General features: G+C 43.4%; 1 protein-coding gene across 3 annotated transcripts in view; it reads right to left on the bottom strand.

The window, feature by feature from the left end:
• Positions 1 to 367: 367 nt before the first annotated feature.
• Positions 368 to 18,431, bottom strand: part of PPTC7 (protein phosphatase targeting COQ7) — a 374,331-nt gene continuing 356,267 nt past the window's right edge. The window contains exons 6-7 of one of the 3 annotated variants that reach the window (XM_044068639.1): positions 1,036 to 1,072; positions 368 to 809 (exon numbers count right to left, since the gene is read on the bottom strand). In XM_044068639.1, the coding sequence (XP_043924574.1) occupies positions 1,068 to 1,072 (5 nt within the window). In that variant the 3' untranslated portion in view covers positions 368 to 809; positions 1,036 to 1,067. Of the gene's footprint in view, positions 810 to 1,035; positions 1,073 to 17,623; positions 17,731 to 18,431 lie in introns of those variants that run through there. The other 2 variants (XM_044068638.1, XM_044068637.1) reach the window with 2 other exon arrangements.

Raw genomic sequence — 18,431 nt, 5'->3', positions numbered from 1 at the left:
TGCTATGTTAGATGTGACAAAAGAAGGCCAAGTATTGCAAAGGCAAAATGAAAGTTACTTACCTCCCTTTTAACAACTGATAATGCAGTAATGGTCCCACATTTTCTACCAAGTCAATTTCTAGTATTAGTTAAGCGACAATACATATCTCATCTTTTGGGTTTATCCAACTGGGACAATGAGTAAAATAGCCAGAGTCCATTCCTAATGCCCATAAATGGGTTTTGTACAATACAACGTTGTAGATGAAGGTGTTTCAAATTATTAATCCATCTATCTAGACTACTACAAGGGAGAATACTGGGAGCAGATGCAATTTTACACCATCAGTAAAGGCAGTGACACAAAAAGTCTGCAAACATACAAGTATCAATAACTTAGATTTTTCTATTTTGAAATTAAAGAAAAAATAAAGTAATAGTTTTTAGTCCAACATGTCATGTTTGTAACAAAGATTGTGGATGCCACACAGTAAAAAAATGTTTATCACACTATACATATTTTCAGAGAAATCAAAAATAATTACCCACACATTGGTCTATAAAACTCGTCAGATACTACAACCAATTTTGCTTCTGCATGATAAGGCCAAAAAATATGTTTTCAACACACCCTGCATTCTTTTTAACAAGTAGTGTGCCCCTTATAACAGTATCAGTGCTTAACTAGGGTTTTACATAGTAAGCAAATATCCTGCCAGCAGGAACTGGTGCAACAAAAATAGGAAACATCAGAGGCAAACAATCCAAGCTAGTCTGTATATTCTGCAACTATTGACAGAAGAACAGTTATGTCATCTGGCTTCCCTCCTAGAAGGAAAAAAGAAAAGAAAAGGCAAGTGAGTGAAAAACATCCTTTTTTAATTTGCAGTTCTCAGCAGCGCAAAGCAAACTACCCAACATCACTCCTGCTAATAACAAAATACTCTTCACCCTTGTATAGAAAGCTGCATCCAACATTCAGTTGTTTGCAGCAATAATACTGTATTACACACCAAGTCACAAACTTCTGTCAGCTTAATAAAGATTTACTTACCTGTACACAACAAGGCTCAAGTCAAACTGCAGCTAATCTGTTTCAATATGTTAAGGAAAAAACATACAGCTGTGTGAGTGTACTCATTACAACAGCAGATATATAAACAACTGCTACACAAATCTGCAAAATGCAAAAACTGGGAAAGCATGTAAACCAACATACTGAATGTAGGTTTTAAATACCCCCCCCCCCCCCAAAAAAAAAAACCTGGAGCTGTGAGGCAGACTATTTTACCACCAAGCTACTGTGCTATTTTTGAAAGATTAAAAACTTAAGGGACAGGTTTACTGGTTGAGCCACTGATGTGTGTTAAAAGCTGAATCACAGCTGTCTTGGCTAGAATGTAGCTACAAGAATTTTTTATCTTTTTGATTTCAGAAATCATATTAGAATATAAGGAATGATTGGAAATGCACATCAACTGTCACTCCAAATGAAAGAAAAGTTATTTGTCGCCCACACATAGTTGTGGTGGAGCTGGTACAAAACAGATGACGACTATTCAGATGGAAGGCAAGAAGATCCATTCTTGGGCATCCACGTTTTTCTAGTATCATAACTAAAGGGCGTCATCCAATTCCCACTTGTGGAAGGTTAAGACTTTAATGCTGAACAGAAATGCAAACAGCTTAAACATTCTGTCTCTCTAATAAATTGCTTAAGAATGGTGAAGTCTAAAATGGGCCATCCTTCCTTGGCACTGCTAAGAACCTTGAGTAAAAACCTTTTCCTTAGTATGCTAAAGGCACTGTTTCCACAAAACAGCAGTCCTAAGTCAAGGGAATCTGATCTCCTGTAACAGTTGAGACAGGACTGGGAATTCCAGCTGGAGAGTCTTCTATGGTGTAACTTGCTGTAATTATTTTGCAGACTCATTTATCTAATATTAACTAAAACTAGAGTTGAAAAATTAATAAGCATCTTAAAAAAGGTTAAAGAGTGGGAAGACTGTAACAGGGTGGAGCTGACAGAAGTAATCATCACCGAAGGTCATCACAGCATCTACTTTGTCAGGAGGATCTCTGTTGTTACTGCTGGTGACCAGCACTCTCTTTTGGTATTGTCTTCAACCCCCCCCACCCCATACCTTTACTGTCTAGTTTAAAGTAAAAGGGCCATGACACAGCAGGAAAATTTACTGAGTATTTAGTGGAGAAAGTATTTGCTCAACATTTCTCATGGTATTACCCTTCACTTGTAACTAATGCTGTTTGGCAAGGGGTACCAAACAAAGAATGTTTGGTCTAATGGAACAATCAAAATTTGATCCTTAACCTCATCAGCAAAGGGCTGGGTTCTAAGTCACACATCTTTTTTTTCTCCATGCTCAAACAAGGTCATCTTTCCCTGCTGATTCTGTCAAGCTCATTCCTTTGGCTGTGGTTTTGCTGGAGAGTAGGTAGGGGCAGTGGGAATATCGTTCATCAGTTTGTGTGCGTCATTACTTAGATGACAAGGTATTTGTCTACCTTAACAGATTCACAGTTACTCTCGACATTTACCTAAACGTCAAAGACTTTCTTCACCTTGAGCCAAATTAAACAATTTCCGAATCTCTAGAGTACTGTACCATGGCTACTTTTCTAATCACTACTTCCACTTCAGTTTCAGTTCTACCACCACCAATTCTTCACTTCTTCTCAAAAAAGTCTCTAGAGGTTCGATTCTGGTGCCTCTCCTAGTCTCAGTCTACATAAACTTCTTTCTGATATTCCTCTTCTTCTATACACTGACAAAGAACAATGTTTGATTAACTGACTGGCTGATAATCAAGCAGTTAGGCAAATGGAGGCTGTGGACCACATCGAACAACTCATTAACAGCTCACATCAATCAAGATAATTCTTTACCTGTCTACTGCCTCATCTCACAACAGCATAGGTTCATAGGTGTATACTACACTAATGACCAGAGGGGGCTTTTCAACCTTGTCATGCATCCCAAATGTATCTGACAAATTTTGGCTACGGCTTGGGAGGCCAAGCATTTCCAGGCTGCTTTGGGTCCAAAACTTATAGTCAGACTTCTAAAGCCTCTTTCACTGGATCAAAACCCAAAACCTCATACTCTTTTTCTCAGATACTAAAATTAGAAGTTATGTACTCACCATAACGTTCCATCTGAGTAGGTGGATTCATTTGTCTGCAACCTGTGGGGTATGGATCCGATATCAGATCCGAATCGGCATGATTATCCAGCTATGGATCCTAGCTCCTCCCCTCACCCATAATGCCCTGCTCTCCCTACATGACCTCAGATCGAGTTTGCCCTGAATAAAAATACCCTGGAAAGGGTAACACGCAATATGCAGGAAACTGACAAGGCCAGGGGGATAGGAGGGCGGGATGGTTGCAGACAAATGAATCCACCTACTCAGATGGAATGTTATGGTGAGTACATAACTTCTAAATCTGAAGTAGGAGATTCATTTGTCTGCAACCTGTGGGACAGAGTCCCCAGCTACCTGAATCTTGGGCGGCCGTCATGGAAGGATATTCCAGAGCACCGCGGAGCCAAAGGATGCTCTACCTCTAGATGTGATATCCAGCTTGTAATGAGAAATAAAGGTATGAGATGAAGCCCAAGTGGCTGCTGAACAAATGTCATCCAGAGGAATCCTAGCCTTAAAGGCCGCTGAGGTAGAAACTGACCGGGTTGAATGGGCGTGGACTCCCTCCGGTGCGGGCCTCCCAGAAGCCTGATAAGCTAAAAGGATACATTGCGAAATCCGGCATGACAAGGAGACTTTGGAAATTGGCTTACCCAGATTGAATTTGGCAAAGGAAATGAACAACTGGTCAGATTGCCTATGACCAGCTATCCTGTTAAGATAAAAACGAAGCTGCCTGTGAACATCCAATGAATGCAGCTTGTATTCACCCTTGTTTTGATATTTAGGAAAGAAAACAGGGAGGTTAATGGACTGATTAATGTTTGCTTCTGAAGCTACCTTAGGAAGAAAGGAGGGATTGGTCCTTAGGTATACGCGGTCTGGATGAAAGACCAAGTAAGGAGGCTTCATGGATAAGGCTTGAAGTTCCGAAACTCTTTTGGCCGAGGTAATGGCTACTAAAAAGGCAGTCTTGAGGGATAAAAATTTAAGATCTACTGTGGCCGCAGGTTCGAAGGGGGGAGCGGTGAAGGCCTAGAGAACCAAAGAAAGATCCCATGGAGGAACCGCTTGCTTGATAGGGGGTCGAAGGAGAAAGGTGACTTTTAGGAAGATTTTACACAATTTGGCAGACATAAGAGGTCCAGAGTCATGACCAACATGATAATGAGAAATGGCCGCGAGCTGCACTTTGACCATGGAACTGCTGGCACCATCATTAAAGAGAGTAGTTAGGAAGTCTAGCACCAGAGGAAGGGGAACGGTAAAGGGATCTAGACCTTGCCGCTCCGCCCAAATGGAGAATCGTTTCCATTTACTGCGGTAAACTTTCCTGGTGGATGGTTTATGAGCCGCTACCAGGATGGCCTTAACGGGGGACGAGATACCGGGAGTCCTAATTAGGAGTGGAACTGGAGCAACCAAGCGGTCAGCTTCAGGTTGTCCAGATTCGGAGTTGGTAGGTTTGATGGGTGCGATATCAGATCCGGAGAGGGATCTAGAATCCAAGGTGGATTCACCGAGTGAGACCTTAGGTAAGGGAACCAGATCTGTCGAGGCCAGAATGGGGCAATGAGGATCATTCTGCACCCCAACCGAGAGGCTTTCTGAAGAACTTGGAGCATCAGAGGCAAAGGGGGGTAAGCATAAAGAAGACCGGGAGGCCAAGCATGCACCAGAGCGTCTCTTGGGGAATCCCCTGGAGGAGGGATTAGAGCGAAAAAACTGTCGCACTTGGTGTTAGAGGGAGACGCAAAGAGATCGCAACAAGGAGCTCCCCACCGTGCGAAGATACGTTTCGCTACTTGAGCATTGAGAGACCACTCGTACGGGGAGAGAATGGTGCGACTGAGCTTGTCCGCAAGGATGTTGGACCGACCCGGAATATGCATTGCGATGAGAAAGCGGTTGGTGGATATCGCCCATTCCCACACTCTCATGGCTTTTCGACATAAGGGATAAGACGTGGTTCCCCCCTGTTTGTTGATGTACCAGACAATCGACATGTTGTCTGACTGAATCGCAATTGTTCCCATGGGAAGAAAGGCCTGAAGTGCTCGCAACGTCAAGAGCACTGCTCTCATCTCTAGAACATTGATATGCAGGGAGGTCTCTGAGTCGCTCCACGTGCCTTGGACCGTCCTGCCTGCAAAATGCCCCCCCACCCGAGGCGGGAGGCGTCCGTGGAGAAGCACAAAAGGGGCGGCCTCCGTGGAGATCCTGTGAGTGGAGCCACCACAAGAGGGATCGCTTGCAAGCCTTGCTGATCGCGATGGGATGATGCATAGGTAGAGCAAGGTAAGACCACTGAACTTGAAGTGTCCACTGAATGACCCGCATGTTGAATCTGGCGAGTGGAAGAAGAGATATTGCTGCCGCCATGGACCCTAGAGCCCTCAGGACCAATTCCGCCGGAACAGAGCTGGAGTGGAGGATGGCCCGCACCTGGAGTCGCAGATTCTGAACTCTGTCCGCCGTGAGGAAGGCTCTTAACTCCCTCGTGTCTAACCTGGCACCTATAAAATCCAACAACTGAGAGGGGGCCAGGTTGGATTTTTCTACATTTATCGTGATGCCCAGGCGGGGAGCTAGATGAAGAAAGGAGTCTCGTGCCACTGATAGTAGATGCCTTGTTGGGGCGGTAAGAAGCCAGTCGTCCAGATACGGGAAAACCTGCACCCCCTGAAGCCTCAGGTGGGCCGCAACCACTGCTAATACTTTGGTGAACACCCTGGGGGCTGTGGTGAGACCAAAGGGAAGGACCCTGAACTGGTAGTGACTGGCTCCCAGCCGGAAGCGAAGAAACCTCCTGGAGCGTCTGTCCATTAGTATGTGGTAGTACGCATCCTTGAGGTCTATAGAGCACATCCAGTGATTCTCTCCCAGAAGGGGGAGGATGGATTGCAAGGTGACCATCCGGAACTTCTCTTTGGGAACCGCCAGGTTTAACAGGGACAGGTCTAAAATAGGTCTTAAGTCCCCCATCTTTCTTGGCACTAAAAAGAACCTGGAGTAGACCCCTGATCCGATCTGGTCTGGGGGGATGGGCTGGATGGCTCTTTTCCCCAGCAGACGGCCAATTTCTGCCGAAGCGGCCTCCCACTGACCGGGTGGAACGTCGGGGAGGGATTTTAATTTTGGAATGTGATGAAAGGGGATCTTGTATCCTCTGGATATAATGTGGAGAACCCAGCGGTCTGATGTTATGGACTCCCATGCCGCTAGGTGCTCCAGCGTCCCCCGACTGCCTCCAGAGTGGAGCAGTCGGGCAACCCCTCAGGGCTGCTGCGCGGGCCGTTCAGAGAAAGGTTCTCTGGACCCGAAATTCCTGGGAGCCCCTCTGCCCCTGGGGCGGCGTCCTCCCTGTCCTCCTCTGCCACGGAAGGACTGGTTGTCCGGAGCGGGTTGGGATTGCTGCGACTTCCGGAACCACATCTTCCTCTGGCCCTTTTGGTTCCTAGAGTAGGACCTTTGGGGCACAGAGATGCGGATTCTGACGGCAGACAGCGTCTTCCCGTCCTTTTCGCTGTGGGTCAAGGTGTCACGAACCATTTTGCCAAAAGGGGCAGAACCATCAAAGGGGGCGTTCGCGAAGGACGCCTTGAAGGGCTCCGTGAAATCGCAATGACGGAGCCAGGCCTGGCGCCTAGTGACTAGGCCTACTCCTGCAGCTCTAGCGGCTCCCTCAGTAGCATGGGACAGCAACCGCATAGAGGTATTTGTCACGGATCGAAGAGTGGCCATACGGGTGGAGTGCAAAAGCTTGTCCTCCTCCGACATGGACTCTGGGGGGGATGCAGCGTATTCTTTAATAAGATCGCACTGCATCCTGGTAACATGTGCCAAGTAGTTGAGCGCCCTCACTGAGAAGGTCGCAGAACTAAACATTCGCTTCCCCAAGCGGTCCATCATCCAAGACTCCTTGCTCGGAGGATGGACTGAAGGACTCTCCTGTGCGAGTACCTTCTTGGTTGCTGCTGCCGTCAACATGGCATCTACCGGAGGCCCCTTACTCCAATGGGCACGGTCTGCAGGGGGGGCTAAGGATTCTGTCTGGCCTTTTGGGGATTGGCTCCACGGTGTCCGGTTCCTTCCACGCCCTGGTGGTAATAAGGTCCACCAGGGGTTCGGCAGGAGGGGATACCCAAGAGGTAGAAGGGCCCGCTTCGAGTGCCTCCAAGAACACGGACTCGTCCGAGGAAGACTTGGGGGCAGACCACCCCCCCCTTATGCGAAGCATTTCCATGATGTCTCCAAAGGAGACATCCTTGGGGGGTGATCTTGGGGAGCCTTCCCCTTCCTCCAAATCCGTGTCTTCAGTTAAAGACTCGGGGGAGTCTATGTGCCTCCTTTTACACGTATGCTTGCGAGGGGCTTCCTCGGGGGGGGGGGCTGTCCAAGAAGCCCTCGCAAGCAGTGTCTTGTTCCAAAGGAACAGCTTGGGGCAATGAAGCGGGCTGTCCCAGTGGCCGGATGGTGGAAGCCTGGCCAAGTGCAGAAGGAGCGTGGGATGGAGCCGAAGCAAGTGCCGGGGGTCCGGAAGCCCTCAACAGAGCCCTCTCCACTACATCAAAAGCCGAGGGGGAGCCAGCCCCGACCAAAGGATCCAAAAGTCGGCTCCCCCTTGGATCTGAAGAGTGGATCGGAGCCGGCCCCGAGACACTCGGATCCGAGGGACCAGTGCGCTCTGACACAGATGGCGCCGAAGGCACACTGAGTCCCCTGGATCCGAAGCTCGGAGCCAGGCTCCGAGAGGTCGGATGCAAAACACTCGAGGGCAGGGTCGGATCCGAAGTACCTAGTACTATCGGCTCCGACCTACCCCCGGCTCCGAACCTGCCCGGCTCCGAACGCTCCGAACCCGGGTAGCGGGTCAGAGAAGGAGCTATAGGCTTGAAAAAGGGGGTCGAGCTCCCCCCCAGAGGGGGGGGGGGAGGCAGGAGCACTCCCATCTGCATCTGGGCCTGGATGAACCTTCTCATCATCCGGTCCAGATCGGCGTCAGAAAGGCTATAAGTGGATCTCGAAGAGGCTACCAAGGTAGGCCTTGAATGCCTCCTCGATAGCCTCGACGGATATCGGGTCTCCTCCTCCTCAGGCCCCGGTGAAAAACAGACCAGAGACCGGAGCTGAGGGGGGGGCGGCAGCCAAGGAGGCCGGAGGAGAAGCCCGCTTAGCTGGCGGGGCCGAAACGGAGGTCTCAGCCCGCCGCTTGTGGTGCTTCTCTCTCTGGTCCTTTTTTCTTGCCTCTCCCTCCTCCAACCTAGCAGCGGGAGGTTGAGTCCCAGGTGGAGGAGGGGGAGCAGGCGAGGAGGGAACCGTGGCCACGGTACCCACCACAGGAGCGGGAGCCGAAGCCGAGTCCGGGGGTAGAAGTCCCGCCAGGACCAGCTTCGACCTCCGCTCCTTCAATGCCCTGGGGTTGAACCCTGCACAAATGGAACATCCAGAAGTGAGGTGTTCAACCCCAAGGCATCAAACGCACCGAGTGTGGCCATCAGCAGGGGAAAGCTTATGGCCAGACTCGGAGCACTTGGAAAATATCGCCTTAGGGGCTTCAGACATAACAAAGTCTTTTTTTTTTAAACCCAAAAAAAGCAAAAGACAGAAAGTAGTGCTACACAAGCACACAAACAAGGCCCCAAACAATACACACACACAGAAACTCCGACCAGCGAGGGGAGGGGATAACTTAAAGTTTAAAAATTAAAAATTTTAAACTGAAATTATCAAAAGCTAAAAGGGAACCTAACACAATCACTCAACTCTGACAACAATTTAAGAAAATAAAGCTTTTTTTTATAAGTTTAAACAACACTTAGCTGAAGAGCTCAAGATCCAAGACCTGGTCACCAGCGCGGCAAACTAGATCTGAGGTCATGTAGGGAGAGCAGGGCATTGTGGGTGAGGGGAGGAGCTAGGAGCTCGGATCCATAGCTGGATAATCATGCCGGTTCGGATCCGATATCGGATCCATAACCCACAGGTTACAGACAAATGAATCTCCTACTTCAGATCTGTTATTCAACACCAAACAAAAACTTACAAGGTCCACAAAGTCTGTTATAACTTGTGATCAAAATAACTCTCTTTTAGAACAAGTATCATCTTTCACATATATTTGCCTCTAGTTAGAGCTCTCTCTCACATTTAACATACATCTGTAAAACACACAAAAAGATCAACTCCTTCCTTTTCTGGGCACAAAAAACTATCCCCATTTTTATCTTACTCAACCAAATCAGCCACTGGCACTGGCTACAGCAGCCTCAGTTAAAAATTCATCTATGTTGCAAACATTCTTAAACAAAACATTCAAGCTCATTATTAACTCCCCCAAACACTTGAACACCATTATACTACTCTAGAAGAAAGTAAATGACTTCCTGTTAAACAAAGGGCAGACCTCCTCCTAGGTTCTCAATTATTCAAGCTCCTTCACGTGCACCATCTTCCTACTTTAATTTCTAAACTGATAAGGCCAGCACCCATATACAACCTTATGAACCTTGACCATTCCGGACTTACGATGTTATCCCATCATTACAAACTGCACACCTCCAACCATTCTCTCTCTATTCCTGGCCCTAAACTGCAGGGGTCCCTACTCTCTCAATCTTAAGGGCACTACTTCTTATCCAAAACTTTCTGTGGATTTCTAAAAGCTGATTTGGTTGCCCAGTCTAAATGTACATGCTTTCCAGCAAGGCACATAACATACCCTTGTAGCTTTCACTGCATACACTAACACAAAATGTTTTTATTTTTATCTTTTATATGTTATTACTTTTGCAAACTAACACCTAAATTAACTCAAAATGTCTTATTTTTATCTTATCTATGTTATTACTATTGCAAAATAACACTATCAAAAATTATGCAGAAGTACATTTTACAGTCATAACTGTCAAATAATTATATGTCAAAGCTGGGTGTAAATATCTGGTTTCTTTTTCAAACTGTAAATATTTGTCCTGTTAACTTTTCTGTAAATAGTTGTCTTGTTAACTTTTATGTGGAGCTTTTCTCCCAGGGCCTCCCCTGAAAATGGGCCAAAAACCCAGTCGGACTTCCCTGGTAAACAAATGTGAAATATAAAATAAATAAAATAAATAATCCTTCTATCTCTCACTTACCCTCTTTTGTGCCTTATGGTCTCTGCTCAAAGTTCCCTCCTTTTTTCTAACTCTCATGTCCAGCTTCTCACACTTAAACAATTATGTTTATCAAAGCTCTGCATATATTGTATATCTGTTGTTTTCTGTTTATGCCCTTCAGCTCCTTCTTTAAACACATTGTCTATGTGACTTTGTATATTAATTTAATAATTGCACACACACACACACACACACACACACACACACACACACACACACACACACACACAAATGAAAAAAAGACATCCTCATGAGGAAAACCAGAAGACAGACAAAATCATCATTCATAGAGTAATGATCCCAGAATACAGTGGGCTGCAAATCAGGTCTGCATAAACCAGGAATTATTTGTCTTCTGCAACAAGGAGGAAAAGTGGAAAATAGGTATTATACAACCCCCCTATTAATATTCAAAAACGTGCACGCTGATTGGTCAGCGTGCACGTTGTAAATCAGAGTTATAGTAATGGAAAAATGTCCAGACGCCCAGACTTTTTCCATTACTAGAACTCTTTTTTCTCACTGTTTCGCTATGTTAAACTCCTTTAAGATAGCGAGACAGCTTTAAAATAAGCAACGGAGGTTCTCCGTTGCTTTTTTAAAGCTGTCTCGCTATGTTAAACTCCTTTAAGATAGCGAAACAGTTTGTAAAAAGCAACTGCGATCTTGCTTTCTCTGTTGCTTTTTTCAAAACTATATATTACTGATTAAGGTAATGTTGTTTACCTATCATCATGAATGCTTTATTTTCAGAACTAAGTCACCAATTTGTAGACCACAAGCCTAGCAAACAGCCCATATTCAATATTCCCCTCCAGAAGGGTAACACAAGACAGATCGGGGGAGAATTTGAGGCTGCCCAACAATTTATCTTGGTTTACCTTGAAGGTGGCAAGGATGCTACTGCATTACAAACTGTAGACATTACTTACAAAACTAATTTAAAGTACACTTTAATTATACCTTGCCAAAGCTTGAATGTGATCAATAAATTGTGGATAGCTTCATGTTTTCCTGTTAGGGAACAAAGCAACAACTCCAGCATCATCTCAGACACAACCGACAGCAAGTGCTGATTGTCCTCTGAAAAGTGTTCATGCAGTAAGTATACTGAAGCAACAACTGACAATAACTTTCCTGGAAAAAGAAGAAACTGTGACCAAACAACTGCATCCAGAACTCTGTGCTCGTTATAGGCTTAAATATTTTCTAATACATGGAACCCAGAAAATGTCAACAAGGCTGCTTTGACAACTAAATGTCTCATGCTGCTGTGGTACTATGTAATCTGTCTAGCCAAATTTCTACCATCTTAGAAACGAAAAAAAAAATAGAGTTGGAAGAGAGTATTCACTGTATCTATACATTAGTAAACAAAAAGATCAATGGTTGAACTTCATTCCTTATATACTGGGAATTTTTCATCAGGCACACATCAGTCTTCTTGTCAGGCCATACGAGCAGTCAAACTTTCTCAGAATGGTGCTGGCATTTCCTGTAAATATTCTGTTAAGGAGAGTCTGGCCTGTGCCATAATAGGTTTCTTTTGTAAAAACAAGAGCAGCCAAGTGACTCGACCCATGTTCTTATCTTCAGTCCTATTAATAAAAGCGCAAAACTAGCTAGTGATTAATAATTATGTTAAATTCATTGGGTGTTCCCAATTATTTATTATTTTATTTATTTTATTTTACATTTGTTTACCGGGCTAATCCAACTGGACATAAATCCATTTTCAGAGGCCCGGGAGAAAAAAGCCCACAATGATCAAACAGACATTGGTTTATATAAAATAAAATTTTTGTAGGAGGAGGACGAAACATGTAAAGCTAAAGTATACATACAAAATTGGCTAATTAGAAGGAATGCAAATAGAAAAAAAGATAGTAAATTATGAGAGGTATAAAAGGTAGGATCTGATCGGATATATAAAAAAAGGGAATAGGTTAGTGGGCCAACCAGGAAGGAAGTGAATGATGATTTAGTTCTGGTTTAGCAACAACAAACCCTAAGACTAAGAAGATTGGGAGTTCTAACCAGCCTAGTTTTCTTAGGTTAAGGCAATGGTGAGTGATGACACGGTTCACCAGTTACTTAATCTGGCAATGTGGTAAGTAGCTGAAAGAGAGAGCCTGTTTTTTTTTTTTTTGAGAAAGGGTACTGAGAGGCATAAAGTAGGTGGAGTGAGAGACGTGCGATGGATAGAAGAGTTTAGTTAGTAAGGGCGAAGAAAGTTCTTAATTCTATACAAGGAACCCAAGTTTGTTAACTGTTTTATAGTTTGGCTGATGTGAGTTGCAATAGGTGACAGTATTGCTATATCGTCGATAGTTAGAGGTTTTTCTGGAGGAAGGAACCTGAAGAGGATGACATAGGAAATTTTCCAAAGAGAGGGATTGCCTTCCGAATAGTCCGAAGGTGGGTCTTTGGCAGTAGTAGTAGTAATGGAGGGGGGAAGACGAGGTGGCTGGGCTGTGACTGACTGTGAAAAGTGAAAATATTCCCCACAACAATACAGACAAAACCACAGTGGGAAGCCAAATATACATATTCCAGAAGCATATGAAAGATGCTCAACCTTTATGCATCCAGCAGCAGCACCAAAAATAAGCCTTTTACTCAGAAGGAAAAGGCAGAGAAAACCAAGAGGAAGGTGGATGGCAAGTCCTAGTGCAGCAATAATCTGTTACCGGAACATACAATGAGCATCCTCCCACAGTTCCACGGGGTTCAATATATGGATCACTGCTGCAGTCTATTCATTATATACTAAAGATTATAGGATTAGAAAACAAGGGAGGTCATGGCCTCTCACACAGGGGAAGAGGGATGATTAAAACATGCCCTGCAGGACTGCAGATGTAAATGTAAGTCATGTTACATGACTATAAAACTCAAGTCTGTAATGCCTGGATAAGGTATAAATAAGTCCAAGTAGCTGCCTCACAAATACGTCTTAGCCAACACATTTTTATTCATAAGTAAATATACAGTAACAAAAAGAAAATAAACCATAACACTGTTTCCTTTATTATTGCCCTGCAGAAAACATATTTATTTTTTTTTACATTTGTTGACCGGGATTGTCCGACTGACCTGAAGAGCCCTTTTTCAGCGGAGGCCCAGGGAGAAAAGCTCCAACATATTATACAATTTTCATTATACATTAGCAGGCATTAAGTAGCAATACAATGTTATACAGTGTCAATAATCAGGAATATAGCATAACTATTTCAAGATGTGTAAAAAGAAGAATGTCAATAAGAGGAGTATAGTTTTTGGGGTAAGTGGTTAAAAAAAATCACGATGTAGTTGCATGAAGGCAAGACAATTACAATAAAATGTTTCTCTGAGGCAATTTGCTTAATAGATTTTAGAAGACAGTATAAAGAGTAGTCAAGAAGATTAGAGAGAGCTAGTGAGAAGTGTGAGTTAAGGGCAGAAAGTAGATTAAGGTATGAGAAGTAGGGGATGAGGAGGGAGAGTGCAGTGGCAGGACCAGTGACTTTTAAAGTGCTCTTTGGTGGCTGTCTTAAATTGTTTAGGATGTGTAAGTGTCCTGATTTCTAGTGGGAGCCTATTCCAGGCAATAGTGGGGTGATAGCTGTACATGTTGCGTCCAAATTTAGACTTGGGTTTTAGATTTGTAATAGGTCTTGGTTAGAGCTTCGGAGAAGTCTGGAGGGAGAATAATGGGAGATGAGAGGGGATAGTGCTGGGCAGTAGGAGGGCTGGTATAGGATAGAATGGATGATCTGGAGCTGAGAGAGAAGAAACTGGTGGGGTAATTCAAGCCAGTTTAGGTGTTTTACAGAGAGACAGTGATAGGATTTGTAGGTTTGTTGGGCAGCAAATCTAGCTACCTTGTAGGTAGATTTGAGTTTGGTCAGGAGTGCTAAGTTAAGATTTGAGAGTGTGTAATCTTGGCTTCAGAGGTAAATAATTTCTTGCTATGGTAAAGAAGCCCTAATTTTGAATGTGTCTTTTTGATACAGTTATTATCATGCAAGTCAAATTTAAGCTGATTGTTGACGGTTTCACCTAAGAGCTTAGTACTAGATTCTACCTGAATGGGAGTGTTATTAAGGGACTGTGTGGAGAAGGAGGGTTTAATATTGTTGAACTTTTTAGGTAGGAAGAGTAACAGCTTTGTTTTTTTTTTAGGGTTAAGGATGAGCTGGTTGTTGGAGAGCTGGAGAGCCATGTTTCAACTAAGTTAAAAGATGTCTGAGTAGCTGAGAAGAGATTAGAGGGAGAGTTGGCTGCGGTGATGACTGTAGAGTCATCTGCGTATTGCACAAAATATGACTGAGGACAGGAGGTATAGAGCTGATTAGTAAAGATATTAAAAAGTAAAGGCCCTTGGATAGACCACTGAGGTACACCCATTTTGACAGGGAGAGGAGGGGAGAGTGCAGAGTGCCATCTCACTGACTGAGCTCTATCAGTGAGGTAGCTGGAGAACCATGCAACAGTATCAGAGGAGAAGTTGAGGTTATGCAGCTTGTGCAGCAGAAGATAGTGTCAAAAGTTTTTGAGAGGTCCAAGAATAGGCAAGAAATAAGTTTATGGTTGTCCATGGCTATAGAGACTGTGTTGAGGAAGGATAATAGAGCTGTAGTGGTGCTATGTTTGGGCCTGAAGCCATGTTGAGTGGGTGTAAGCAGATTTTTCTAATATTAGATACTGCATAACTTGCTTATGAATACATTTTTCTAGCACTTTAGAGAGAGGGGAGAGGATAGTGATAGGTCTAAAGTTGGAGATATCAGAGGAGTTATCTCCTTTGTGTATAGGTAGAGTGTAGCATTGTTTCCAAATGGAAGGGACTTTAGATTCAGAGATAGAGCAATTAATTTGGATAGATGCAGGGAGAGCAAGAGAGTCAGCTGCTAGTAGAAGAAAAGTGGAAGGAATATTGTCAGCTGATGCTGAGCATGGTTTTAATTTAGAGAGTAGAGTTTTGATGTAGCTAGTAGGTACAGGTTTGAGGGAGAAGGTATTTGAGGAGATAGTATTAGGAGTAGCTTCAGAAAAGTTGGAGATGTTAGTAGTAGAGGAGTCTGGGTTAGGGTTCAGTAGCTTAGATACTGAATTGATAAAATAGGTATTGAAGATAGTGGCAATTTTTTCAGATGTCTTGTCTGGGCATGGATTGGGGGAGCTAAGATTACCGGGATGTAAAATTTGGTTAATAGAGTTCCAGAATTTTTTAGGATTAGATTTTAGGGCTGTGGAAGGCTTGTTATAGAAGTTCTTTTTATCTTTGTTTATGTGTTTTTTGTCAGATTTCTGAGTTCTTTATATTTTTGTAAGTCTGCAGAGAGCTTAGTTTGTGACCACTTTTTCCATAGTTTGTCTCTAGTTAACATAAGGGTATGAGTGGCTTTTGAAAGCCACGGAAATATGGTGGACTTAATTCTGACTTTGCGAGGGGGAGCAAGTGAGTCTAAGATGCTAAGGAAGGTGGAGTTGAAAGCTAGGACTGCTTCCTTTAGTGGGAGTTGGGTAAGGAATTTCCAGTTTACTTTAGAGAGGAGGGCATTAAAGGTTTCTGGATGGAAGTTAGAAAGTTTATGACAAGTGATAAATTTAGGAGGTTTTGAGAAGTGGGGAGTGAACCTAAACACTTTTATAAGGCAGTGATCGCTCAGGGTGTTTGGTAGGGTTTCAGGGTTATCATATTTGGATTAGATACAAGTACCCAGTCAGTAACAGTACTAGATGTGTGAGAGTTGTTTGTATGGGTAGGTTGGGAGATTACCTGTGTAAAGCCATAAATTAATATGAGTATTAGAGTTTGGATTACTGAGAGTTAACCAGTTAATGTTGACATCCCCAAGGAGGATAGTTTCATTGGGGATGTGTTGAGAAAAGTATGAAAGAATATTTTCGAGCAGAGGAATGTTGTCTCCTGGAGGAATATAGATGGCTGCTACTGTGATAGTGGTGTGTTAATTTATTTTAAAGTTTGCTGTAAGTAGTTCAGCAGGAGAAAAGGATGGGATAAGTTTCATAATACTTATAATGGTGAGGTAGTTGGAGTAGAGGATGGCAACGCCACCCCCTTTTTTGTTTTGGAGATCTATGCGGAGTATATTATAACCAGGGGGGAGAATGTCTTTATCAGAGGTTTGGGGTTTTAGCCATCTCTATTAGGGTGATGACAGCAGGGGTGTGGAATGCTATCCAGGCATGGATTTCACTAACTTTGTTTAGAATACTATGGGCATTCATAGAATAAAAGGAAATATGTTTGTTTCAAGAGGTAGAGTTATGCATGCTGGGTTGATGGATGGGCCCAGGATTTGGATGCATGTCTCCTGATAGAAGCAAGGCTACATAAAGTTGGTAAAGTTTGAAATTAAATTGGTTGTAAGTCAAATACTTAGTCTTGGTTTTAGATGCTAGAGAGTGGGGGGGGGGGGGTTGATTTTAGGCAGAGGGATGTTCATGGAAAAGATAGAGGAGGTGATTGTAATAGAGTACTGCAGAGATGAGAAACAGTATGGGGATTAGTGGGATCTCTATGGACAGCTGGTAATGGAGTAGTACAAGATGTAAGAATGAGAAGGAGAAGTAATGGAGGCAAGAGGAAAATGGAGAGGGTTGCAAAAGCCATGGTCTCAGTGGGGAAGTAGGATTGGGATGGAGTGTGGAGTGGGTAAGGGACTATGAAAAATAAGTTTTTGGACCTGTGAGAGAGTTGAAGTAAAATTTAAGTGAAACAACCTGTAGGGGGAGTAGGGGATATATAGAAAGGAGGAGGATTTGCAGCAGACTAAACTATGAAGTGATAAGTAGGGGAGGGTACGGTGTTTAGAATGTTTTAGCAGACAGGAAGGGGTGGAGTTAGAGGAGAAAGGGATTAGGTGGTTAGGTATAAAGGAAATGATATGGGGGGGTGGGAGGGGAGCAAAGTGAGCGGGATTGGCCAGGAAGAGTCACCACAAGAAACAATCAGCAGGGCAGGAGGGAAAGAGTAAGGAGCACACAATGAGAGTCAGCAGGTAAGTAGAAGAGGTGGGGAGGTGTAGACGGAGAAGGAAGAGATGTAATAGCGAGGTATACACAGGTATTTGCAGTAAGATAAAAACAGTTAAAAGGAAACCACAAACAGAAAAACAAAAAGAGTATAGCTAACTAAGAGAGAGTTCACACTAGGGTAGTGACTAACGTATAGATGGCAGAGAGAGAGAGACAGAGGCAAGGTTTCTAAACAGGTGAGTATGGGGGGGGGGGGGCTCTCAGTGGTATGCAGGTATCCTGTAGAGTAGACAAAGTAAGACTACTTTGTGCTATGAGCTTAGAACATAATTTTAATGTAAACTGGCTATACAATAGAGCACAGGCATAATTCCAGGAGTTGGAGCAGTATCAGTAAAGGTAGACGCAGTCTTGAGGGAATACACTTTGCTTTAAAACCTAGGGAAAACAGAGTGTGTTGAATATAAAAGCTTAGGGAAAAAACAAAAACAACAGAGGTACTATATACGCAACGACTGATAATAGCTAGAGAGGAGTTAGTTGAGATAAAATATGAAAAATACAGAAAAAAAATAAAGTACATATGATATTAACTTTACAGATTAGAGCAGTAACAATGTGAGACAAGAGTTCAGTAACTTACTTCTGCTATAACACTTTCACATAAACAATGGTAAAAAAACATGATGTCTTAGTGTAAAAACAACTGACAATAAAAATGTCTGCTGTAGTTCATGTAGCAAAACATGTGCCATTTTGTAGTTGAAATAATCAAACTAAGATATGAGAATATAGCTAAACAGAAGTTCTATACTTTAACTCTTGAATTTGAATATATTGAATATACTTACTTTTAACAATTTCCATTCACCCCAACATTACAAAAATTGCTGAGTTCCTCCCTCCTCGAGAACATTATTCTGCATTTATTTTTACAACAAATTCCATTTATGTCTATGAAATTTGATCCTTCCCTTTAATAAAGACCACACTTCCAGTTCTTTTACCTACTTTACAACATGCAGTACTTCAGTTACAGTTGGCTTAGATTTTGATTTCCATTTTCTAGTGATTGCTTTTTTGCAGCTAACAGCATTAAAACTTATTAAGCTGATACATTCTTTAAGAAGGCTGTTGGT

The sequence above is a fragment of the Protopterus annectens genome, chromosome 4.part0 (genome assembly GCF_019279795.1).
Source record: "Protopterus annectens isolate FY-2018-M chromosome 4.part0, PAN1.0, whole genome shotgun sequence".
Taxonomy (NCBI): domain Eukaryota; kingdom Metazoa; phylum Chordata; order Ceratodontiformes; family Protopteridae; genus Protopterus; species Protopterus annectens.
The sequence above is the reverse complement of the archived record's forward strand: the minus strand, read 5'-3'. Positions and strand labels throughout refer to the sequence as shown.